We start from the raw sequence: 25,969 nt of genomic DNA, 5'->3' as shown, positions 1-25,969 counted from the left end.
AATATGAAATACTAAAATTAAGCTTAAGTTGTAAACAGATTTATATTATTTACCTACTTAAACCCTAAGCCAAAGGCTATCTATGACCCAGCACAGGACACCAAAACAATTACCTACCCCCTTTACATTATTACTGGTGAGCATCTGTAGGCATGAAGCTAACAGCAAACACTAAATCAATGCAAATGCAAAAGCTTTACTTTCAGAAGACAGCGGGAATTTAAAGCAGTGGAAAAGTGGGCCTGCAGGCAACACCACTACGGGAGCATTACAGGTGCTGTAATTCCTCATCCTCTCCCTCCCCTCCATAACAATACAAGGCAACACAAATATTCTTGTTTAAAAAGGAATCTGTACAGGGAACGACTGTACATTTGATGTGACTACAGAATTCAAAGTGTGACAAAATGATTCTGCTCCCACTGAAAAAAAGAACATAACAGGGGCCCACAGCTACAGGTTCAGCTGAAAACAGTGATGCAAACCCAAAATGTAGAAACTGCACTGGCAATTATGACAATTGTCTAGTTTGGACTCTTTTAGATTTGCAGCATAACAAAGGCATTTCACAGAACAACATTCAGAAGAAAATGTTATCCAGGCAAGAACTGCTCTGTAAGCAAGATAGAGTTCAGTATCGTGCACTGCACTTGTTCTCCAGATAGCAGCAGTTGCTCCTGTTCTTTGTCCTTTTTTATATAAATCACAGTAGCAACAGAGAAAAGTATGTACTTAAACAAAAAAAAAAAAAAAAAAAGAAGAGGAGCAGAATTATTTATGTACAGGAAAAAGTGTTTGAAGTGTGTGCAATTTATTTTAACTTTTGAAACTCACTAAAATGCTGTTGCTAATAAATATTCATAAACTCTTCCCTGTGCTGTGAAATTAAGAGACTACTATATTTAATTCTAGATATAAAAAGTATACTTCTAAGCCCTGACAGCTGTTCCAGTTTATTGTCTTTTTTGAACTGTGATACGTTATGGGAACTAATACTTATCCACAGCTTTACTTGGTGTAACCCCCCCCCGAGACATCTTGTGTTTTATGGAGCCCTGGTTTATACCAATATAATACAGTAAAATAATAATAAATTAAACAAATGCAGGTACATTAAAAAACCAAAATGAAACAAAACCCAAACCACACTGTCAAATGCTGGTCTCCACATGAAGAGACCAAGGACTTAGATGCAAAGTACTACAGATCCTGTCATCAAAAAAACCCACGTTCAAACAAAGAAACAGAACCTTGCGTGTTTTAGAACTGAAGCACAAATCCCACCTCGATGTTCTCTCACCCATGCCTATATAAACCTCTTGCTGTGCCCGCATTTGCAGTTACTCATTTACACATCAGGAGGCAGCCTGGAGATGATAGTAGTACAATAAAATAATTACCTGAAACATTGTTAAAAAAATACCCGTTAAACAAATTACCTTGAACTGGCAGCACTTAAAACTGGTTAATTCTTCTTTTTTCCCTAGTTAAAAAAAAGTTGCATAGCTGTAAGGTTTTGCTTTGCTGCAATTTTTGTTGTTGTTGTTGTTGTTGTTTTTACTCACAAGCAGTAAAAGAGAAGTTTTAGTTATTTAAATAGCAACACGATGTGCAGATTTCAACAATCCCTATAGCTGGATCAATAGAAGTTAGTTGCCTGTCTCGGTTTTACTCTTTGGACTGCATTGTGACCAACATTTAGTTACAAAATTCTGAAGTACAGTATTCCTATGCAGAGAAGTTTATGTTTTCTGTTCTTGAAAAAAGTGAGGAACACAAAACAGGGTGTGAATTCAGCAAATCAAGGTCACACTGTTAGATTCTATTTAGTTTGCCATTTTACTGTTCTTCAGCCAACAAGAAGGTGAAAACATTCCCACACAAAACCGGGGCCATCTTCTTGCAAGGGTCTCAGATAGCACGTACTGAACATCTCCACTTCCACTTGAGGCACATGTCCAATAACCCGCTTCTTCACAGAACCAGAAGTGAGGCTGAAATCAGGAACTTTGGCCTTCGATACAAAATAGTGTCAGTAACGTCTGTGGGGAGTCGATTGTTACAGGATGTGCAGCATTTTTAAAATCCCTGTGTGTCTTTTGCATGAGTGTTTGGTACACTGAGCACTACCGGCAAGTAACCAGTTTCTGCAATGCTTTTTCCATGTCACTGTCCATCCTCGCCTTTTTCAGCCACAAAGAACTGTGAGTCTCAAGCCAGGCATGCTGCGTTCAGCAAAGGAACCTCACACGTCCTGTGTTTTCTGATCAGGGGAAGCAGCTGTTGAAAAAGCAGAAGACAAAGTACCATCATTTTGGCTATTTCAGTATACAACACACTCAAACAGCACAGGCACAACCACTGTGTGTTTCCCTTCCCCCTTTTCCCTAAGCCTCCAGTTATCAGCATCTCTGCTGTGAAAAGCAAATAGAATTTAACACGATGCTCACCCATGAGCATGTACAAAGACGAATGTGTTCAAAATGGGCTTCTGTCGTGGTTTAAGCGACAGCTTCTTCCACAGTTCAATTGTTGGGGGCAATATAGGAAACGTGTTTGTTTATTAATTTTGGATAACACTGCCCTCAGGTTAAAACAATTATCCCTGTGGCAGAATACTTGCCTTCAGGTTTCCTCTGCTACCCCTGCAATAAGCATAGCACTGCAGTGTGACCTGCAACGCAGACTCATGAAGCAAGATCAAACCAATGTACAAATAAATATCAATGACGAACTCTTCGGAGTATTATTTTTCTTTTAATTTCTGTCAGAACAACAAAACTAAACCCTAAGCTACCATTTAGCTAAGAATTCTCTAAGACTGTTGCTGTGTTTTGCAATGCTCAGGGGCAATAGTTTAATAGAAGATAATGTTTTCAAACTAGTCGACTAAAGGAATAAACCTATCCTTTAAACCTTTGACACTGATTGCAGATCTGAAATCATTAACACAACGTAAGGCATAAGATAGAAAAATGTGAGCCTCTGTGAGATGGGATGGAGAGAAATATGTTCACATTTTTTTATTTATTTCTCCATTTTAAACATTCTGGAATGCATTAGCATGAAAGTGGTTTTGAAGATACCTAGTTTGAACTTTTTCATACGATTCCAAAAGCTTCCCGTTAGAAATAAATGCCCGTGCTCATGGAACAAGCCAAAATTACACAATTGTATTATTTTGATTTTGCTTTATTTCCATGGAAAAAATACTCTTTCAAAGTTAATGCTAAAGCCTTATTGGCACAGACTTGCCACTTTCCAGTACTAAAACTGGAATACACCATTTTAGACCATGCCATATAAGGATGCAGAACCCTTTTACATATTGCAATACACGTCAATACTTGCTGATTAATATTGCAGTTCCGAGACACAGTAGCACATTCACAAATTAAAAACACCAGCATAAAGAGTGATTTCAGATATTCAAGATATCTATTGTTAAAATGTACACGTCTAAAAATAAATATTACCTAAAACCATGAATCTTGTCTTAATCTGATGGATGCTCAGGGCAAGATCTATTTACTTCAAACCATTCGTCTATGCAGCTGTTGGATACAAGACACAAATGAAAACAACTGACATTAATATCTCAGTAACGTTCAGCAGTCAGATATGCATATAAATTGGTTTCTCAATTTCAATGACTAGGAAGATTGTATATTATACAAATAAGTATATGCGTATACACACATCACTGGAAAATTTAATAACCCCAAACCACAGTAATATTTGGATATTAAACACTATTGAAAAACTGAATTTCCTAAGTGCTAAAATTTTCTAAGGAAGCATTTTACAAGTTACTATCCAGCTTTTATACACAGGTTACTTCACTACTATCAGTATCATCTTGCTTATATCATTCATTGACATTTTACTTCCTGTAGTTACAGACACAGACGCTTGTGAAAACAGATACGACACAGGTTTAAAAGGTGTCCCCTCCTCTGCCCTCCCAAGTCTACTAGCACCTGACAAAACTGAAGTACACACAACCTAAGCCCCCTACCCATGACGTACACTCCTTCCCCATACAGGTGACTTTGCCTAATTTTTCTTGTGGGCTTTTCATGCAAGCATAAGACAACAACAGCAGGGAAACTGACTGCAAATCCATGGGTCGGGACACAGAAGGATACCATTTTAAAGCATCTTTAGGGTTGCTGATGTTGTTTCTTTGCTGTTTGTTTGGTTTGAAATGTAAAAAGCAACTAAATCTTAGTGCTCCTTTAAGCACCCCTTAGAGGAGCTACCCAACAAATGCAGCCTTCTGGCATTTTATGTGCATCCTGAGAAATACTTGCCCTTTATGATATATGCAGAGGCAAGGCAGCCGTGCTATAGTATCTCCTTGCTGCAGGTCTTCCAGGCATATTGCACACTCCCCAGCATCTTTACTCAGCACATCCTCTAAGGAAAGAGCACAAAGTTAAACGGTTAAAAAGCAGCCAAGCAGACCACTACAAGCAAAACATTCTTTATTCAGAACATCAAGAACAGTTACAGAAGATACTTCTTGTCCTGCAGAAAGCTCTGTCAAGGTGAGGATAAGTCACACACCAGCTGAGTATTCCTGATGGGAGACCTCTTAGCAGCTCAAATTAAAATATGGTTATGATTCAGTTTCGTGCCTGAATACCACAGCTGTAGCTCAAAATGAAATCCTGTAGGAAGATCCCATATGGAGAAGAAGGGTAGCAATAATCAACAGTTGGTATCCCTTTGGAGTTTATACTCTCCAAGATTATCCACACCCCACCACACAGAGCGCTCTGATCTGACCTCGGAAACCTGTGCTCTAAACCACGTGGCCACAGCAGACAGATGTGCTGGGGAAGTTGGGTACTTCATACAGATACGGTGTGTAATCCTCCGGGGCTTTGAGGATTCAGGCTGGGTGGGTTTTTTCTAGCTGTACCTTCTTCCCTGTGCTCAGTTTTCACTATGGAGGTTAAGGTCAAGCCTGAACGTAACATTTCTCTGGACAGGACACTGCAGGTGATTAACTAGGTAAAGATTATCTTAACTTCTAAACACTTAGCCTATCATTTGCTTTTTCTACCCTCCTACTCATCTCTCTTCTATACATCTGGATTTCTTTTACCAGCTTTGCCAGTACTAGTATTCCACACCTTCAACCTCCTCTTCTCTCCATGTCAGAATGCTCTACCGCATCCCATCCACCTTTTCCTCAATGTAAAGCATGCAACTGTTAGTAACAGGCATAGGAGTTTTCCATCAGGGAGAGATGAGTGTTGTATAACTCCAATAACTCTAAATTCCTGGAGAAACTGATTTTTTCGAAGCATTACCAAGTCCCATTACAAAGGAGGAGAAAGTAAGTTAGTAGGAATGCACAAGAATTGGCTTTACCAGAGAAGTTTCTGAGAAACTATATTATTCTTAATAAAAACCTTCCCTCCTGGACACATCTCTTAGCCAGAATGTGTTTGCACAAAGCAAACCAGGAGATCATGTAAGGCCCTGTTTGCCAGAGGCAGGTTAAAAGCCCCAGTTAGACCTCACAGAATACACAGGGCATTCCCAAGGGACCATGTAGCAACTAAGCTGGCGATCTCTGGCAGATTAGAAAGATGCACACCTGGCAAAGTAAAGCCCACATGTTCAAATTTCCAAAGTGCCGTGGGAAAAGCTTCCCCTTCTTAACCAAAAGGAGCCTAAAGGGACTCCTTACGGAGGGTACAGTTCCCAGGTACGACTGAGAAACAACCAGCTCTACGCTGTTCTCTTCAGTGGCTCAAATTCTCATCACTATGGCATTCCAAACACACAGAAAATGACAAGCAGGCAAGTAAAAAAGCTCTCATGGCAGCAAAAAAGTGAAATGAAATTAGGCCTACCTTGTTTCCCTTAAAATGACAGCAACCTGTCTTGCAGGTGTTTGGGTTTCTAAATCAGCACTTACTTCAGTCTCTGCTATACTCACTGGTTTTGCTAAAAATTCTGTATGATGCCACGTGTGTGGCGTCTTCATGAGGGTATGTGAATATCTAACATCAGGTGAATTGTTATAAATATTCAAAACAAAATAACAAACAATATATACCCACCACAATGAAGGAAAAAACAAAGTATTTTACACATGGTAACATTGTTGGTAGGCATCATATTAAGAAATTTCTTCTATCAGAAGCTGTAAGCTCCCGGGAACATCAGAGGTACCTAATAGACAAAGCAATTTAAAATAATACAAAAGATCTTAAAAACTCTTGTATGTCGCTACAAAATCCGGACACTAAGAACTTCCCCACCAGGGGGTGCTAAGAATAAATACTTCCTTGAGGGTTTTTTATTGTTGTTGTTTTGTTCTGGTTTTAAATTAAAATATACTTTAATATCTGACACCAAGAGGCACAGACTCTCCAGACAGCATTGTCCTGCTACAAAGATACCAATTTTTGCCTGAGACACAAATCTTTGACTGAACATTACCCTCCTAGACCACCTCTCTGCACAAGTATTTTGTCCTATGAGTAGATCTATTCTCTTCCCAAAGTAAGGCTGCCTGGAGAAGTGCCATTAGTAATTCGAGCATGTACCATACACACAGAGAATTCTTATTAAAAGTCACTTTTTTCCATGGAGTCACTCCACCAGATCAGCAGCTGGTACCCAGAACCGAAATGGCACTATGATGCCTCCAGTGAATTAAACCCCAGCTTCCCCCTCTCAGCACTCTCGAGAGGGAAGCATTCAGTCAAGCTTTGATAAAAAAATTAAAAAGCTGCTCAATAAAAACACAATTTATAAAAGAAAACATTCCTGTGCAACTGCTTTCCCATCATTCTCTACTGTACATGGCTGGCTTATCATGCGCTCACCAGACTGAGCAACGCTTGGGCTTGAACTCCTGCTGAGCAATTTAACAAGGTTCTGCACCTTTGGCTAACATTAGGGTAAGATGCCAATCTAAACATCTGTATCTCCCACCAGCCAGGCTGTGTCTGAGACTCCTTTTGTTCCCTCCTGTACTCTCCTGCTCTGCCCAACTGCCATTAGCCTCCCTTTTGCCAACACTAGCCCTGTTGCACAAGTCCCAGGCACACAGCTTGCAACCCTCCCTGGCTTCATCCCAAGCTTTTCACCCAGGATGAGCTGCCAGGCACACACTAGATTTGCCTAGTCATGCCAGAGAGAACTGGTGTGAACGCTGGCATGGATGGGGCCTTAGAAATGCGGTGGAGTTCTGCCACCCCTGCAGAAGAGATGTTGCTAACAGGCTTCTATGCTGCTCTTCCTCTGAAATAACAAGGAGTCAGCACTCCCTGCTTCTTGTGTTAAACTTACAAATCCCACCAGGCTCTTGTGCAAGAGAAAAGCATAAATACTGAAGGACTCAGTACAAAATATGCAACTGGTATAAACGCCCAGGTGCAACTTGGCACTGCATGTTAACGGACTCCAAACTCCAATTATGCTCAAAAGTGATTACACACGCAGAGTGACACAGCAAAACCAAATCCTTCACAGACCTGTGAGGCTTTGGGTCTGACTCCCTTTTGACCACTTGAGGTGATTCGTATCATCAGACCCAGATAAAGAAAAAGGAGTAAAAACCTGTTAGACCTGGATCTGGTCAGAATTTGTTCTGTACTTGTTTCATGCAGCACTCTCCTGTACCAGCACTGGCTTATACCAGATGGAAGTCAGTTTAAGGGCCATCTAACACCACCTTCTAAACGTAAGTGTTACAGAAAAATGTGTAAATGATTTTGCACAGAACCACTGCAGTCTGAACAACTTCTTATTTCTTTCCTATATTCCCCTGCAGCAGTGATTCAGCAGTATTCTTTTTCTCTTAAAAAGAAAAAAAAGGAACAGTTTGAGATTTCATCAATGTTATGATTAAAACACTTATGAGTGTATTACCTAAATGGAAGTGAGAAGAGGAAATAAGCAGAGGCCACATTTTTCCATTTCACCCACACAATGGTACATACACAAACACTCACCACACCCCCCACATCCATCTGCCTTGCACCAAATAGGAGGTAAACACTCCTCCGCCTTCCCAGCTATTTGAACAAGTACTCACTAGCCAAAGACTGGTGTCAAACATGAAATCTGGCAAGAAAAGCATAGTATTTCCTTCCTATGTCTGCTCAAATACTTCTTCCTCCTCTCCTATCTCCCTGGTTAATACTACTGTTTTAACTTCTGGTTGTCAATAATTTTACCTCCTAAAACTCTGCCTTTATCTTATCTTCTGAAAAATAAATTCCATTCCACTTCTGCAGTTATAGCAAAACAGTACTGAATTAAAATACAGTCATCCTGGGGATTTTGCACATACTTTACCAATTAAAACCTTTTCCTAGAACTTGGGAAAAATATATCCAACCAACAACTGTCAAAGCTACTAACTCAGCCATGGTTAAAATGACAGGCAATGTCTGCGATGAAATAGTCTGTCTTTAAACTTAGGACTGCAAAAGCACATGCAATACATACCTCATGGATTAAGTCATTAAAATCTGTGCCACTGCTTTTTGGTTTTCTTTTTAAAACAGAGAGAGCTACAGGCCTAGGCTCAGGGAACACCAAGTCACAAATCACAGAGACAGGGATAGTATTTGCGGAAATACCACCTTATAGTATTGCATTTCTCTCTAGGCATTTACTGGAAACAAACACCATATTAGAAACACCTCTGATCTAATCCACTATGACAGTTTTTCAAAATAATCCATATTTCTTCTAAAACCTAAAAGCTGAAATGTCTGTGGAAGCTGCTAACTTAACAGCAAAAGGATACCACAGAAGTGCATCCTCTCAGGTATATGACTGAAACTTAGTTGGAACATAACTTCTGAACAGTATCTTAGCAGCACTGAAATTGGTAAAACAAGAGTCATAAGAGGTTAAAAAATATTGATGGATAGTACATATTACCATATATCTGTTCCACATTAATTTTTGTTGCCGATTACTACAAACTTTCTCAATTTAGAGACCGTTTTTGCTTATTTCTTAAGGGAGTATGTCAAGCTCTAGACACCTAGAGGCCAACCTATTTCTTCACACATATAGCATGAATTCATCCATACTGCAGAATCTTTTCTGTAGTTTTACTGATACCACCTTCTGGGACAATCCAGGGTTTTTCTTTACACTGTTAAGAAAAAAAAGTAGACAAGAAGGACCTGCATGTTCCACAGGTAAAACTATTTGGTAGCCAGCAAGTATGTGTGTATGTGATATTCTTATTAGATGTTACTGACTTTATTTACTAAATCTTTCCAGCTTCTGCCACATCCGTTTTTCTCCCTCTGCATTCCTTTCCATCTGCTTCCTACTATACTCTCCTCCTCTTCATACCCATTTTCCACAAAGTACCATTTTCTCTAGTCTTGCAAAGAGAGACTTTTTCTACCACTCATCCTACCCCCCATCATCTCATTCACTGTTGCAATGCAGGCATTGGAGAAATGAGGAAGAGATTAACATTATTAGCCAGTATCTGATATGAATAATACGGACAGCCTTCTTATTAGGAGTTAATATCCTTGGGAGAAGTAAGACACTGGAATGGAAAGAAAAGGGACCATTATTCAGGGTGTACGTCTCTCATACAGCTCAGTAACTGTCTTTGCAACTTGGTTCTGGCTGCAAGCAAAAGCTTTTTCTTCTAGCCCATCCTAAGGACTAGGAAAGCAAGCAGTTTCTTTGGCATTCCAGCTAGTTCTTCGGCTGCCACAAGAGGAACATCCTTGATTCAGCGTGCTCCAGCTAGGGGCCATTTTTGGATGACCAGGTCAGCCCTCTGCTGCTGCTCAGAAACGGAGGCAAGAAGACACTCTGAATGACAGCTGATTCTTTAATGCGGAACGTCGTTGCTACCCAAGAGCTTTCCAAGCTACAGGGCCTGTCAGCAGATTGAGCACAGCAGAACTAAAGCTATTAGCTTGGCTCACCTATGAAGACTGCACCTTCATAGCCAGAAGCTAACCTTGTGGTAATATAAGCAACCTCCTCTCAATTAGATGCAAAAGGGTAGCTCTTTAACATCTACTGTTTTTACCTGAATCACAACTAAGCGGTTTTCAGGATGCACAATACCAGAAAATTGAGCACACAGAAATTCAGAATTCAGCTCTCCTCACTAACTTCAACCCAAACTCCCTTTTATACTGCTGAAAAACCCAATACCCATATGCTAACCAAAAAAGCATGTTACAACTTTTTGTGCGCTTCTGATAGGCACAAAAACCCCAAACACCTTTGCACAACTTGCGTGGTAATACCTAGAGCTTCAGCAATCTAAAACACTTTCCCCACCACAATACATAAAACTATAATCTCTCTAAAGCAAACTAACCAGCTACAAGAAGTGTGGCACTTCATCAAACACTAACAAAGCATTTAGTGACTTTTGGGGGAGGGTGGCTTTTGGCATCTCACTCTTCACCCTTTGCCTCACGGCAGCCTGTTACAATTTCCTATTCAAAGTCCAAGCGTTATCCTTGTCTTCCCCTTCCCTCTCACCTTGCTCAGTGTTGGTCCGAGACTGAGATATCTATATACAAACAGACACCCATCATGGAAGACTTCCTCCACAAACATTGCCTACAGTCTTTGGTGCTCCCTCTTCTTAAAACACAAAGGTAAAGGGAAGGGAGCACACAAAACAAAGAGAAGTCACACAAGAAAAAACATTCACAGAGTATGGCCTAAGTGGAAATTCTTGTATTGCAACACCACACTGTGCTGGAGGGAGGTGGCTGCAGAAGTTTCGTTGTTTCTCAGCTAACCTAACATTTGAAGAACTGGATTTAGACTTTTGTGGGACATTCTCAACTTTCCGAAGCTAATTCTGAGAAACAGCTAGATGCTTCCTGTTCAGACAGATAGTGATCAGATGTATGGTAGAGAAAAAACACTTTGTTGAATAAAGATAAAAACTGAAATAGTAGCGATAGAAATACATTTTAGGAAGCAGGATGAGTGTAAAAGCCTGTATTAGCCTAGTTACCCTGATGCAATTCTAGTTAGGTAAACTAAATAATATAGAGAGGAGAGGGATTTGTGCACCGAGGGAAAACAGTTCTTTTGAAGAGCTTTCCTTCAGTGGTCACAGTGGAAATCTGCAACTTTAAAATACATGGTGTCAATACAAGGTACAGTTCTGCAAAAAAAAATTAAATCCCAAGTTTAAATGACACAGCTTTCATACAATGGTCAATTAAGAGATCTTGATTCAGAAGAAGTCAAGTTTGTATCCCAGGACTCCCAGTGAAGAGCTAGGCTTTGAAAAAAGGCCAACTATTCTGAGAAACAAAGCTCTTCACTTCTGAGCAGCAACATCCGCAGCCGCTCCTACGCTGTCGCGATCAGTGTACCAACTTTCTCAGTCCATACTTACACATTCCCAGTAAAAAGCGCTGGGGTGAAAGAAACTATCTCACGTAAGGTAAAATTTAACGACTCAATTAGACATGAAACATCTTGTGCTCCTGTGTCTTGAGATTTATTGCCAGAGTGACTATGTGTTTCCACAGTGATTCAAGATTTGCTCTCGATTCAGAGAAAATTATCCGACTGACTCCAAAACTTCTGTTTAAGCTACTGTCTTTCCAACTTCTGTTTTATCCATCTGCTTGCAGTTTGAGATGCCTTTGAATGCTAAATCATCTCAAGATAGCTAAACAACTTTCTCCTGTTGCACTGACTTCTGAAGGTAAGTTTGTTCACCACATTTGTAAGTACCATGTGCTAAAGTGTCAAATTTTAGTCCAGGTACAGGCCAAAAGCTGCACCTGTTCACAAATGAACCACAAACAGTCTTGTCCTCGAGAACATGATTTAAACGGACTTTATGCCAGCCTTACCCATTCTGTACTAACTCCTCAGTCCAACTGAACGGGTGTATATTTGTGTTTTTCACGACCCAGGAGGTAACTTGTTCTTGCATTGTCTTTCTTGGCATACTGTGTTTGTCCCAAAGGCTAGAAACATTATTCCTGGGAGATGAAAATACTTCTAAATATTTTCTCACCATGAGGCATCCAGGTGAAAAAGCCCTGAATGCAGCAGTATCAAACTAGTGCCCCACAGTGAAACCCCATCACAAATGGTGAACCCCAGCACAGATCATCTGAAACAAAACCTGTTTGTTGCAGCACAGGGAACAAGGAAGCTGCTTTACACTGTTTTCTTGGGTTTTAACTTTTAATGTTTTAATTACATGACCTCTTAGATTTTCAGGTATTACTCTTGAATGTCAGGAGTTAAATCAAAAGTAGCATGTAAAGGGGCAAACCTTTGAGAAACGAAACAGCAGCAAAATAAGACTCTTTAGGAAACAGTGTAAGGAACTACCAATGGGGGAATACCTTCTCCTTGGCTCTGGTGGGTAAGAATGATTTACACTTCTCAAGGCTGAGAGTTTACCATCAAAGAGTTTCTTGCACCACATATATGCTACAAAAGAAGGATTGGTTGAGTAAATGGCCAGGGGCAACCAGCATGTATTGCTGACAAAGAATATGCTGCAGTTAGGATTGTTTCTTACACCGAGCTGGAAATAGCTGGGATGAAAGAAACTTGCAGAAGAAAGCAAGAAAGAAGATCAGTGTGGGATCCATGCATGCAGATCCTTTATAATTTTTATCGTGTGCTAAACAATGCTTCTTATCTTTGAGGAGTAAACCAAAGCAAAATATTTAAGGACTACTTGTATGTATCTGCCAATATGTACATGCACTAAGAAACTGCTATGATAGATGGGGGGAAAAAAATCAATTTAGGCACGTTGAGAATTTCAGATTGCAATCCAGAGATCCAGTCCGACCCATGCGGCTGAACCATACCGTTTCCCCCTGAGCAACAGGCAGAAATCAAGTCTTATCACCAAGTGGGGCACACTCAAGAAAAATGAGAGAGGCCTGAGGTCCAGCTTGCCTTGCGTAGTAGTTGTCTTCTTTACCAATGGTGTAAAAGCCAACAACAAACAACAACCATACAAAAACAAATCGCACCAACCAAACAAAAAAAACACTCAACCCAAAATCAACCAACCAACCAAAAAAACCCACCACCACAACCAACCAGGCATAAAACCCCAGGAGTATTCATCTACAGAAGCTTCTTCTGGTCGTACATCACTTGGGAATCTGAAATAATGATTTAATGAGGAAAAGATACCACTGTGGTCAGGAGGAGGGTGAAGAATTCATTTCATATACCTTGCAGAGACAGTTTTCTTCAAATAGCTTTATGGTCACATGGAAGACTTAACTACAATCATTTAAGTCTGCTAAAATGAGCAACTTCTCCACATCAAGAGTGGATGCCTGGATGCTATCAGCAACAGTGTTCACGAAGACTGGGAAAGTAAAGCAGAGCGAGGATGTGGCAGAGTACATACAACAGAAAATGGTTGTCTCTGATCAAGCTGAAGTAAATTGGAAAATACCTTGCAAGTGCAGGATGTTGATGTGAGTGCACAAAAGGATCCCCACTGAGATTAGGAAATTCCTCTTGCTTTGTCAGCTTTTTTAAGTTACTGAGCTGATTTTATCCCCAATACAAAAGGGGACCAAAAAGATTGCAGAACACTGTTTTTCCAAATGGCAAGGCTTCAACCATTGACCATCACCAAAACTGTGGTCAGAGGAAGCCAAAGAAACTGCTTTGTAATGATTTCCAATTAAGAAGTTTCATTCTAGTAACGGTCTGCAACGAAGTCACGGTGTGATGGGGACATGCTGGCCTAATGAAATCTACAAGAACTCTCATGTAACAAAATGCAGGTGAAGTAGTGACACTGAAGAGCAGAGACAGAGACAGAACGTAGAGAAGAAGCTCAGACGCAGTTAGCTATCCTACTACCCTGGACAACATGGATTACTTTAGCAGTGACTTGTTCTGAAGCTGGATGTCAGATTTGATTCAGAGTTTTGCTTGCTTTGTCCTTTTCCAAGTTCCTATACCAGGCTTCCTACAGGTGCCCTGAGCACAAGGTTTTGCCAAGTCTTTTTTCCAGTCTTTTAACACTGGCCGAATAACTGACTCACTTCTTCGCAAGCCTGCAGAGGAGTCTGGTTTGATCTGATGCAAAATGAATGCATCGGGAGCACTAAGGAAGATGGCAAGAAAGATGAAACTATGAGCCTAAGCTCAAAACAGGAGAAGGGGAGAAAAACAGGTGTGTCTGACTAAAACACTATTCTTTGGGGAGATACAATGCATCACTGAGCAACACACAGTGAAGACACTGGTGCCAAAACTCAGCATGCATAAAGTCTGGCTTATTAACCCCAGTGCCAGGTGCTAGGCCTACAGGGCGCTTTTCCCGGCAGGCTTGAGATCAGCCTTCTCCAAGTTAAAATTGAATGTCTGGTGTCAACGTGCATACACAGGACAGGGGTATGAATCACTGCATAATTTTTACTTGTCTGTCTTTTCTGCTCACAGCAGACAGACTGCTTTTTACAAGCTATTCCTATTTTAAATGCAACTATCCTTGTGATATAGATGGAATGCAAAACACATCTGAATGCAAGAAGTTCTGATAACATCAAATATTGAGTCGGAGCTTTCAAAGTTATCTCAATTTTTCTGCTCTACGCTAACCCTTACTCCAGTATTATAACTTATTCCTGTGCTAACAAGTACCTACAGGTTTTCATTGTCCCAGTAAGACACTAAGTATATGGGTGTTTAAGAGGAGAAAAAACCCGAAACACCAAACCCCATCAATAAACCTTCGTTTATATTGTAAACCAAACAGCATCAATTTCTTGATCCTAGCAATTAAGTCAAATAAGACACACATAATTCCAATCATCAGTCATGACTGTTCACAAATATTAATACAAAAAGATTAACATGGGAGATATGTTAAAAAAACCCCAACCCAGTAGTCCCCGAAGACAGTTCTCCAGTATTGGTTCAAAGCCTTATGCACATAGTCTGGCAGTATATTTCTACAACCATATTAAAGTCTTACTTTACTCCTCATTTTTTAATTTTACAGGCTTTCAAAACTATTGGACACCATCATGACAAGGCATTTCAGCTAATAAAGCCATAGATTCAAACAGACTCCCTTGGAACGAGGGAGAAAAAAATAAGATGAAAGTGTTAATCAAACAATTCCTCCCCCATCTCCTCATTCCAAACAAATAAACATTATTTTTGAGCTAAAAATTATCAATGAATACTACGTTATTGCTTAGCTACATGAAAGCTATCCAATACCTACTGTTACACATGACTACCTAATGAAACTTCACATAAGGAGGGGACAAAGAACATGGTCAAAATGAAGACAATTTGATGTGGCTTTAAATTACAGGTAGATATTAGTGGAGGGTTATAACATTAGTTATCTGTGGTTTTCATGAGGAAACTTTAACAAGGTTTCATCAGTGTCAATACAGTTCAGCAATAAATCTAGCAATAGTAAAGTTTTTCCTGTTTCAGCTGTTAGAACTTCGCGTTATTTCTGGAGCTGAACAAATCTGTACCCATGTGAGACAAAGTTACGCAAACTTGGGGAGCAAGGAGGTTCCTCCAGGGAGGATACAACAGGCAAGTCTAGTACTTTGTACCTATGTCAGTATATAGTAAATGCAATTCATGCCAATAGGCAATTTACAGCCCTGTTCCGGAATCACTGAATTTTATTAAAAAACCCAAACCATTGTATTCTTTCTCCTATGTAGCAGTGACAACAATATGATCGAGTACTCTCATTTCTAAACTGGGGACTAACAGTGCTTTCACCCAGCTTGTTTCTGAAGAGTTAGGCTTGTTCTACCACTGAAACCCCCTGCAAAAGCTTACTTTGAAGGGTTGAGTCTGCTACTCAGAAGCACAAGACTTCAAGTAATCAAAAGGCAGCAGGTTTTAAAGGAACATTTTAATCTGAAGAAAAAATAAAACTACAAATGGCGTTTCAGGCAATACTTCTGATTGTTCTGCTCTTGGGGCAGTTTCGAAGCAAGAAGCGCCTCTTATTCTTTTCTATTTCTTTAGAAAAAAAAATCCTGATCTGCGAATAGTCTGTTCTAGTTCCTGCAAAACAGTGAGGAATTTAGGGAAGGAAATACCATTAAATTCCTACACAGATCACTCAATCTCTGTGAGATGTAGTTTGGCATTTTTTTAAAAAAGATTTCACGTGGTTTTATTTCAAAATCCAGCCTGTGAAACCTACTCTCTAAGATCAGGAAAAGCTATGTTTTTACAAGCATTTTGTTTCTACAGATCAACTACAAAAAAATAAGAGAGTTTGCTGCTAACAAACAAGTAAAATCTGAAGGTTTTAGAAGTATCAGCTTTAAAGACTGCAGAATTCCCTTACAAAAGTAGGAACGCTATTTCTCCTGAAGCTAAATTCCCAGCAGTCACAAGACTGCAGCAGTTGCAGACACGATTTATGACATCCTCCGAATGACCTCTCAAAGCTAAAGACTGATTAAGAGTAGGACACGGAAGGTAGCTCCTGTCTGCCTGCATTACATGATGCAGAGTCACAGCACACTGAGCATTTGCTACCGAGCAAACCAAACTGCCCCTTAGCTTCCCACTGCATGCAGCACTGCACTGCCATTATATAAAACAAACACATCATACAGAGCAGTATATTGGGGCCTCTTCTAACCCAACCTGAGTCACTCTTTTTGGCACCTAAAGATGTTCTTTGCAGCACTGGTTCACAGGTGTATCTGTAATTTTCTAGGACAAGAATTGTCACTTGACTTCAGCAGCACTCGAAGTAGCAAAGCAAGACAGCGGCAGGACCTGAGGTTAGGAGTAGCTCATAAGGAAAAGAAACAACTTGAGCTATTCAGCACACGAATGATCCTATTTTCTCTACTTCAGAAACAAGCAGACTTGTTCTACAGCTGTCAAAAGCTTTACTGCACTTATCAAGTGCTGCATAAAAAAAATATTCCCATGTCTCATATGTGCATTTATATAAAGGGCCATTCCAATATACTGAGAAAAAGATTTGTTGTCCCACTCTCAAGAACTGAATTAAGTATGAGGTGATATTGCAGCGATTTTGGCCAGGAGTGATTTGCAATGGCTCCTTCACAGGAAGTTCAGTCTAGCAGATTTAGGCCTTGCTCAAGGGAAAGTAGGCGGAGAATCACACCCCAAATACCCTTCTGCCCAAAGGTTCATTAAAAGAGTAAGTCACATTCACAACAAATTGGAGAAAAGTTTAAGATATGATCTCTGCAGTGTGCCCTTCTCAGCAGGATCTAAGCACGTCAACTTTACTTCATTACAGCAAGAAAATTCAGCATATTCTATTAAGCATCCCCAACCTGAACCATGACAATGACCTGTCATAGCTTCCTTACAAATCTATGCCTCCCTCTCTCTCACATGAAAATAAAATAAAAACCAATATTGCTACCTCAACCACCACCACTAAACCTCTAAGAGTCTGTCTTACCAAGATAAATGGGACAGTTCCAGGAATTGCCATTCCAGACGTTCAAAGCACTTCCCTCTTAGTTACACTATGTTCCCGTTTCAGGAGCTTTCTTTGAAGACACACCATTGGAAATACACAGCTTAGTTTTTTGACCCCATAGCAAAGGGTTGACAGTTTGTGGATGTGGAGGCAAGATAAGGGGCTGCAGACTCTAGAAGTGCTGCAACTCCACACTATCACAGACTGACCCAGTTCATCCACCGAATGAGGCTGAAATGGGGTCACTGAAGCAGGCCCTACCCCCAGTAGGTACACGCTGAAGTTGAGTGTGGTTTTACTTAGTGACATTTGTCAGCATTACTCTTTAAAATGAACAAACTCCCTCCTAACAAACCCAAAAGGTAACAGGCTGCTTTTGCAGCAATACTCTTCTGAGAGGTACCAAAGACTGTTGAGGAGAGAGCTGGGATGGTTGGAAGGAAATACAGCTTTACTGAACAAAAGGAAGAGCTGGAGTTCCTGTTCCTGCTGGCAGTCTGGTTCTGATAAGTAGCTATCCACGAAAAACACAGGTGAACACCACTGAAAGTTTCCTACTGAAAGTTTCCTCCTTGTTCAAACGTTACCAACAATTCTCAAAGGGAGGAAGTACAAACCAATCAATGTATTTTAATCAAGTTCTTCAAACACGAATTCCTCTTTAAATTGTAACAATGGTTTGCACGACAAGCTGTGGAAAGTCTGGGATGATACTGTATCAATTCACAGAACAACAGCTGTCCGAATGTCTGAGAATGAAGTTTTATTTACTATACTAATGTTCTCCTGTCACCACGTTAAAATCTTAAAGTTCAACAGAGGTACAACAATTATTATTTTAAGAACTACTTAAGAAAACACTTTTAAAGCATCAGGGAAACTGAATGAACCTCTTACATACTCTGGAGGATGCTCATGAGTACACAAGATCAGAACAAGAGTAGATGTCACTATTTTAACTGCAAGCACAAGATGAGTGTCTGTTTATTTGTCTTGTTAAACTACCTCCTAAAGCACGCCCTTCTCCCTCCCCAGCATTCCTGAGGGCAGAGCAAGAAGCTTGAAACTTTTAGCCAAGAATCTTGTTAAACTTCAAAAATGGAATAATTGAGAAGTTCTATGGAGAAATTTATACCTTGGGTAAAGTGGAATGAATGAACTGATTTGCCTTAGCATTATTTTGTGCTGCTTTGCTGAATGTCTAGTCCTATTAAAGGATGAGGACAAGGAGGAAGGCTTAAGCTTTTCCAGGCAGACTGGCAAGATGCCCTTTTGCAAGGTCTCTTAGGGTATGAGCTCTCTGGCAGAGAAGTGAACTTGAAGTTCGCAATTCTTTTTATTCCAGACAAGTTCTGAGTGCATCAGTCAAAACCGTTGACAGCATCAGCCCTGCTGAGTAAAATACTCCCCCTTCTTTTGTACACAGAAGTGACCAAGGAAATCAAGTCACTGCTGTGGGCTGAACTTCCAGATTCATGTATTTCAGTGGTCGAAGTGTTAGGTTAAGGTGTGCTATTTTTATCCCTTCTGCTGAGCAATACAGACTGAGTAAGTTCTAGCACAGGTAGCTTGCCCCAGAGATGTTCAAACAGCCACCAATCAATACGGCTTACAGCTTGTGTCAGAAAAAAAATTAGTTCAGTCCCATTCACAAAGAATGTTTCAAAAAGATTTTTATTTAGTCTTTTAGGTGACTCATGCCAGTCTTTGGGTCTCTGCTTCAGATCAAAATGCCTGTATTATATGGCTGTCATTTAGATGTCAACTCCTCTAGCGAGATTATTGCTCATACAGATTCCAGCTCAGGATTCTGACACTCACTCAGTGCAAGCCCCAGCATGTAGCAGTACCAACATTTCTCTCTCACAAGACAAAACTTAGCCAAATACCTAGAACTGATTTAAAATAAAGTGTATTTAAATCCTCATGGCAAATCCCTGTTTTGCATCCTTGCTAATCTAAATCAGTTGCAGTGTTGTGGCCAAGTCACTTTGATTTCAGTTTGACAGCAGGGGAATATTTGGCTAAGCTGTGCATGGTGTTAGATTCGAACACCCTGGAAGACAAATTAAGTTGCTGGACAGGAAGAGCACAGAGTTTCATTCACATTTTCCCTTCTAATACCCTTCTAATTTTCAATATTCTGTCTGTAACAGTCTTTCAACACACTAATCCTCCATTCAAAACAGAGCTACATAAACTTTAAATATAAAATCATATAGGTAATCCTTTCTATCTGTGATGTTTGATCCCCTGCTCTTTTTTGGGTAGGGCTAAAAAAATTCACTTACTGTAAGTGAATTTAAAATGAAGAATTGCAAATTCATTAGCTCGAGTAAGGAAAAAACCATCTAGCAGCTTACGCACTAGCTGTCCCAACATTCTCCCTCTCTGAAATCACACTAGCGAAAGCCTTTCCCCTTAAACTGAACCTTGGTAAATATTTTAGCCAACAATCAGACTCTCTGCCACATCTGAATTAAATGCAGAGTGGCCTGAGTGAAAGCGGCACTTACGTCAAAGCGGCAGCACCACCTCTCAGCAAGCAGCTTTGAGGAGACCCGCTGAAAGTTTCCAGTAGAACAGCGTTCCAACACTAAGTGCTGACTTGATGAAACCCAAAATATTCCACAGGAATGTGCTAGTTCAGTCAAAACTTTTGAAAGGGGACAGGCCGGCTCACTGAGCCAGCCAACCAGTCTAGGGAGCTGACTGGCTCTCCCCAGCTCCCCAGGGTCACTGGCTTCCCCGTGCGGCATGGAGCCAGGCTGCTAGTCCCTGTGCTCTCAGCGAGGCCCTTTAATAACAATAACAATAATAATGACGAAGTGTTACAAAGTGTTCTGAGAAACAAACAAAGGAATTTTTCAAATGAAAACCAGAATTACTTCAGAACCAACTGCAAGGTTTGTTCAAGAGGAACTGGTTGCATTTGTCGCAAAGCATCTAAAACTTGCGCCTTTGAAGTCACAAATCTCTCCTGCATCTTCTAAATTTTTATAAAACACTTCCCAGTGAAAAAAGGCATCAACACTGTAACAACAAAAAAATGAACAGTAATCATTTTCAAAACCTAAACTTCACCAGATAGGTCATCAGCAAGGAGTTGAAGGCAAGCTGCTTCCAAAGCACTGAGTAAATTCAAGTAAATGCCCCTGGCTTACCAAAACTCAGGGCTATCTTGTGAGCAACATCTTTCACAGAGTAGTCCCTACGCGGGCTCCCTGCGTAACTCATGATGGCAAACTTCAGTGAGATTGTACAAGGTGCCTCATTTAAGACTCTAGAGGCTATATATATGCTGATATTTTAGCAGTGGCTAAAAAGAAAGAAATAAATAAAATCTGTCAACCAGCAAGTAACTGAATTTCTTCATAGAACTGGCTTTTGGCAGCCTGTGGCTAACCAGCGCATGGCATCTACTCTGGCCTCTCAGCAACTCGGCAAGTAACAGTATGAAGAGAGTTTTTAATTGCTAAGAGAAGCGAGGCTTTTTAAGACAGTAATTCCAAACACCACAACGGTTTTGCACAATTCTATTCATTTAACCGACTTTCGTATCAAAATGCCTAGATACTGGTTCATGTGTGAACACAAGTAGTTTTAGAGATGTTAAACAAAGTTCCACAGAAAAAAAGAAAGAGGTCTTTTTACATGCCAAACTGAGTCAGCACTGAGATCTCTGTTGCAGGCAAGTCATATGATGGTGAAAGAATAAGGCTAATAAAATGTACTGATTTATTTATATGAAAATCAGCACAACTTCCCGCATAGAACCGAACAAAATCTTGAGCACTCTCAGAAAAGACATGTAAATCAGACAGCTGCCAGAGTCTGCAGTTCGCTGACCCTTCCTACTGCCAAATGCAAAGCACAAAGGTAGCTCAGAAAGCAATTAAGAGATTGGCTGGGAGGACTCATTAATTTTTTGCAAATTTAAAATCACAACTGCACAGTCTTACAGGGTTTTTCTGGGGAAGACTGTATGCCTCAGACTTGCAGCCACCAAAAAGAAAGGTTTGTCTTCTCAGAATGACAAAATACATACAGTTTGCTCCCTGCGGTTTCTTAGACAGAACAACTAATACATTTACAGTATCATGAGGAAACACATCTAGAACCAAGCTAGACATAAGCACAGTTCAATCCAACTGCTCATTTTTTTAACATCTCAGCAGCTGCTGAGATAGTCTAAGGCTCCCTCCAACTACTGCGATAGTCTAAGACTAAGGTTTTCTTCAACTACTAGCAAAATTGAGATGCCCTTCTTATGGCTTATCACAAAAAAGTAGATCTCCTCATCATGGCAAAACCACACAAGGGAAAAAAACCCGCATACAGACATTCATATGCAATTCTGGGCCTGTAATCACAGCAGCATTAAGTTACCAATCTGGTGGTTAATTCTCTTTCATTAGCCTCATTAAAGGGATCACAATCATACCACAAAGTAACTCCTGAGCACTGTACAACTCTGGAGCTATAGCCTCCATTTCTTTGTGCTGCAGTAATTTAAATAACCAGATATAGGCTATAATTTAAGCTTTAGTCCTTGACTCCAGGAGCTAACCAACTGGAGTCCGAAGGATCAGTGCACACTTCTATTAAGTGTTTATGAGAATGAGACCATACTTCTAAGTAAGTGTCTTTCTCAAACCAGCCTATGTAATTCAGTCATTTTTGCTTTCAAGCTTACGTAACTATTTCCTAGAGTGAGTTTCTGAGGCTTTCTATACAGTAGATGCACTCCTAAATTGAGAAATGACATGTTGCTGGTAATAACTTGGATTGTGCTTTCTAAAACTGCTTTTATCATGTTGCAGATTATCCAGAGAGTGGCTTCAGGTGCCACTCATGTTTTACTTCTGCTCATTTATACAGAAGCTTGTTGCTTTAACAGACTGCTCAGACATAACAAGATGGCCCAAAGCAGTGCACCAAAAAACGAGCAACCAACCAAAACCAGTCTAACTGAATTGCACCATTGTGATACGAATGAACATCACTGACAACACTGAGAGGTTACGTTATGCAAATGATGTGTCTTTGGGGGAAAAAAGGTTACTCAGCTTAGTGCGCTCATACGTACATGTAGGAAGCAGCAGGGGCAAAGGATTTCTGTCAGTCACCTCAATTTGTGCACATCCCATCAGCTGGGTTACTGCCAGCTTGCCTCCTCCTGCTCCACCTTAACTGAACCCAAGTGCATTATCTGTCCCTGACTGAGGCGATAGCCTACTACTCCTTAATGTTCAACATCCCTCAGTACACAGATGCCTATCAACTCATTTTGGAAAACGCTCAGTCCTAAATGAGAAAAGGGAGAACAGAGAGAAAGAAAGCCTCCTCTGTTAAAAGAAGTCAAACCTTCTCAAATGTATGTATGCTAACACCAGGAAGAAAAAAAAGCAACAACGAAAAAACCAAATGAACTTTTCCTGAGTGCTGTGCTTTGAAATGGATTTCACAACTCTAAGTATATGATCTCAAATTATTTTTGCAATTAAGGACCAGCATTATTGCTATCCATAAAAAGAATAAGGTGGGCCCAACCATCCTTCAGGATTTGTTCCAATAAAAAAGATCCAGTATAGGATACCCTAAGAGCAAGGTGCCAGGAAGGTCAAAATGCTCATAACCCTGCAGGTTATTTATGCTAACATAAGTAACTAACTTACGTTGGAAGGAACCTCTGGAGGGTCTCTGGTCCAGCCCCTTGCCCAAAGCAGAACCAAGTTAAACTAAGTTGCTCATGGCCTTGTTCAATCCATTTCTGATCATTTCCAAGGACGGAGGTTGTACAACCTCTTCAGGTGCCTGCTGCTGTGTTTGACCACCCTCATTATGCAGCGTTTGCATTCAGTTCTCACATATTTCACATCTGATGGCAGGTAAGCAACAATCTCATTAAGGAGTAACTAAGGTTTCCTGATGGTAGGGCAGCTCTGCCAAATTAGGCACTAAGATTTCAGTAAGATTTTCTAACTCCTAGTTTTCTGAAAGCTTTTTGGGTGCTTGCCATAGAACTGTCAGCTTAAGCAACAGCGATGGAAAGATTTGATACCAACAGTGGCAAAAGTCCTATTTGCCTTGCATTAAAGGCTGCCTATAAGCAGAGCTTAGTAGTAGAGAAAAACAAGAGCTACCACACGTGATCCATTTGACATGGACAAGCTTCAATAAAATAACAAAACCATACATATGTACCAATCTTTATGGAGTATCACATATGCAATCAGCTGAAGGAGAAAGTTCTTCAGCTCCTTTGAGAAAGGGGCTTTTTCTTGAATAACATGCAAATGCACAGCACAAGAAGTCCTTAATTATGTCTCCAGAAGGAGACCTGATTGACCTACTTCACTACTTGATATCATTAGATAAGAGGATGTTTAAGCCACACCTATCTCAAGTGGACACTAAACGCACACTGACCAACATCCGATCTTGTGGTCAAAGAATGGGATCATCGCACTCAAACAAGAATATGTTTATATTTGCAGAACAAGCCAACAGTGTAACCTGTATTGGCATGCAGAATAAACCCCGCTGGGTTCTTAGGAATTAATATGAAAAAATAAACTACAAGCAAAAAACGCTGAACTATTTACCTCAGTATCTTATTAAATAATAATTATCACTATAATGTTTAAAATTAATAATTATCAGCTTATTTCTTTCTTACCATTGTAGGTTATCCTTGGTTTTGTCAGACACATCACAAGATGTAAATCCATTTCGTCAGATGATACAAATTTTGAACATACAGGGCACTTGAATCCTATGGAAAATAAAGATATGTAAGTTTGAGTACACTCAACCATGTTGCAAATATGTATATTCAAGCCAAAAAACTGTTCTGCACACATCAATAGAAAGAAAAAATATAAACATCTGGCAGCTTTTCAGTTTTGACCTGACATTTCTCACATTAATATAATACCCTTGATTTCAAAAGATCTCAAAATGTACAAGTGTTTCTGCAAATTAATCTGTTGCCAATTGCAAACATGTCAGCACCTCCGGAACGCCACCTTTCCCAACAACTCTAAGAGCAGTTAAGACAGGAGCAAGAGGATAATATGACTCTACTGAAAGAGAAATTAAAAAATGTATGGGGAACATAGCCATTCAAATCTGAACTTGGGCAGGAACCCGGAGTTAACATCTTAGATGGAATAGCACTGAAACTTTAACAAAAGATCTCAGTTTTACATCTCACCATGCAAGCTCCAGCACCTTTTACCAGTCTGGGGCACAGTGAAAACATTAACTCAGGGGTGTTGCCTCACCTACTGAATCACCAGTATTTCCTGTAGAGCTGAATTTACTTGACACATCTCATCCTAGCCAAGCATGACCTTGTTTAGCTCTTGAGGTAACAGCCTGAGCCAATATGGGGTACAGAATAATTAAGACAGTCTGGATCGTGATGTAACTGCACGCTAGTTCATGACAAAACTATTTAATGCTTTATGTCATTACTGAAGACAGCAGTGTTCCCGTTAAAGGACAAAGTGGTTGGACAAGTTTTATCGTCCACGGAAAAGTCTGACTGTCGTATCCTGAATAATTAACACACAGTTGAGACATAAAAAGCCACCAAGAGGAATCCTGATGTGTAATAGTTGTTTAGGAATATATCTATAGAACGACATGCGGCAAAAATATTGAAATCCATGCCCAGTGCAAAGGACCAACTTCTTTGATGCTGTTGGAAAGTAGTAACACAGGCATATATAAAAGACCACTGCACCTTCCACCAACATCCACATCTGGGCCTGCTCCCACGTGTTTGTTTGTTGCCCCATACTTTTGTACTTCTAACCTTGGGAGTCCACAATGAGCTGAATCAGTCAAGGATGACAAGCAACTTGATGCCGCACTTTCAAGTTACTGTTGCCTGAGAATTTTGATCTTTACTGTTAATTATTAGCCAGATTTAAATCAAGCAACTAACCTGAAGCATTAGCACTTGATAGAAGTAAGTACAATTCGTTAAGACAACGATTTTTATTTCTTCAGTGCAGCTAATAGGAAGCAAGACAAAGCAGACAACTGGTAACACCCATGAGGAACTCCTGAGCAGCAGCTGAACATGTACTGGAAACCACTTCCTGAGATAAAGTACAGTTCTGATTCTTCCCACTTCAGCAATAAGCAGTTCATATCTATTTCTTCTTGTGTCAGTCTTACACTTCAGTTTAAATATTGCTCTTCTCTCCTTTTTTTAATCCTCCTCCCAACCCACATCTTTACAGTTACAACCACAGGTTAATAAGCCTACAGCAGCCAAACACATCTTTTGGAAAAAAACAAATTGAAAGGATTCATTTACTTGCAGAAAGCTTTGTCAGTGACTCTTCAGCCACTGTGTAGTCTCCTTCCCCCAGGCTGCATCTCAACATGACTAAGATCAAAATTAGTATCTCGGTCCTCCAAACAACCAAAACCACCCGTAACCGTTTTGTTACGGTTTTCTTCAAAAACTGACCCGGGGGAAGTTTT

At 40.2% G+C, this 25,969-nt stretch overlaps 1 protein-coding gene across 1 annotated transcript; it reads right to left on the bottom strand.

Annotated features, from left to right (window-relative positions):
• Positions 1–1,649: 1,649 nt before the first annotated feature.
• On the bottom strand, positions 1,650–24,242 carry ZNRF2 (zinc and ring finger 2; the record flags this gene model as incomplete). The annotated part of the gene is made up of 4 exons (XM_010020782.1): positions 1,650–2,280; positions 3,477–3,554; positions 4,314–4,419; positions 24,147–24,242. Coding segments are annotated over 3 exons (260 nt in total), but the record flags the coding sequence as incomplete, so codon positions are not given.
• Between the last annotated feature and the right edge of the window lie 1,727 nt (positions 24,243–25,969).

Source organism: Nestor notabilis, unplaced genomic scaffold (genome assembly GCF_000696875.1).
Source record: "Nestor notabilis isolate BGI_N333 unplaced genomic scaffold, ASM69687v1 scaffold1338, whole genome shotgun sequence".
In the NCBI taxonomy this organism is placed as follows: domain Eukaryota; kingdom Metazoa; phylum Chordata; class Aves; order Psittaciformes; family Psittacidae; genus Nestor; species Nestor notabilis.
Note: the sequence above shows the minus strand (reverse complement) of the source record. Positions and strands in the feature narration are given on the sequence as shown.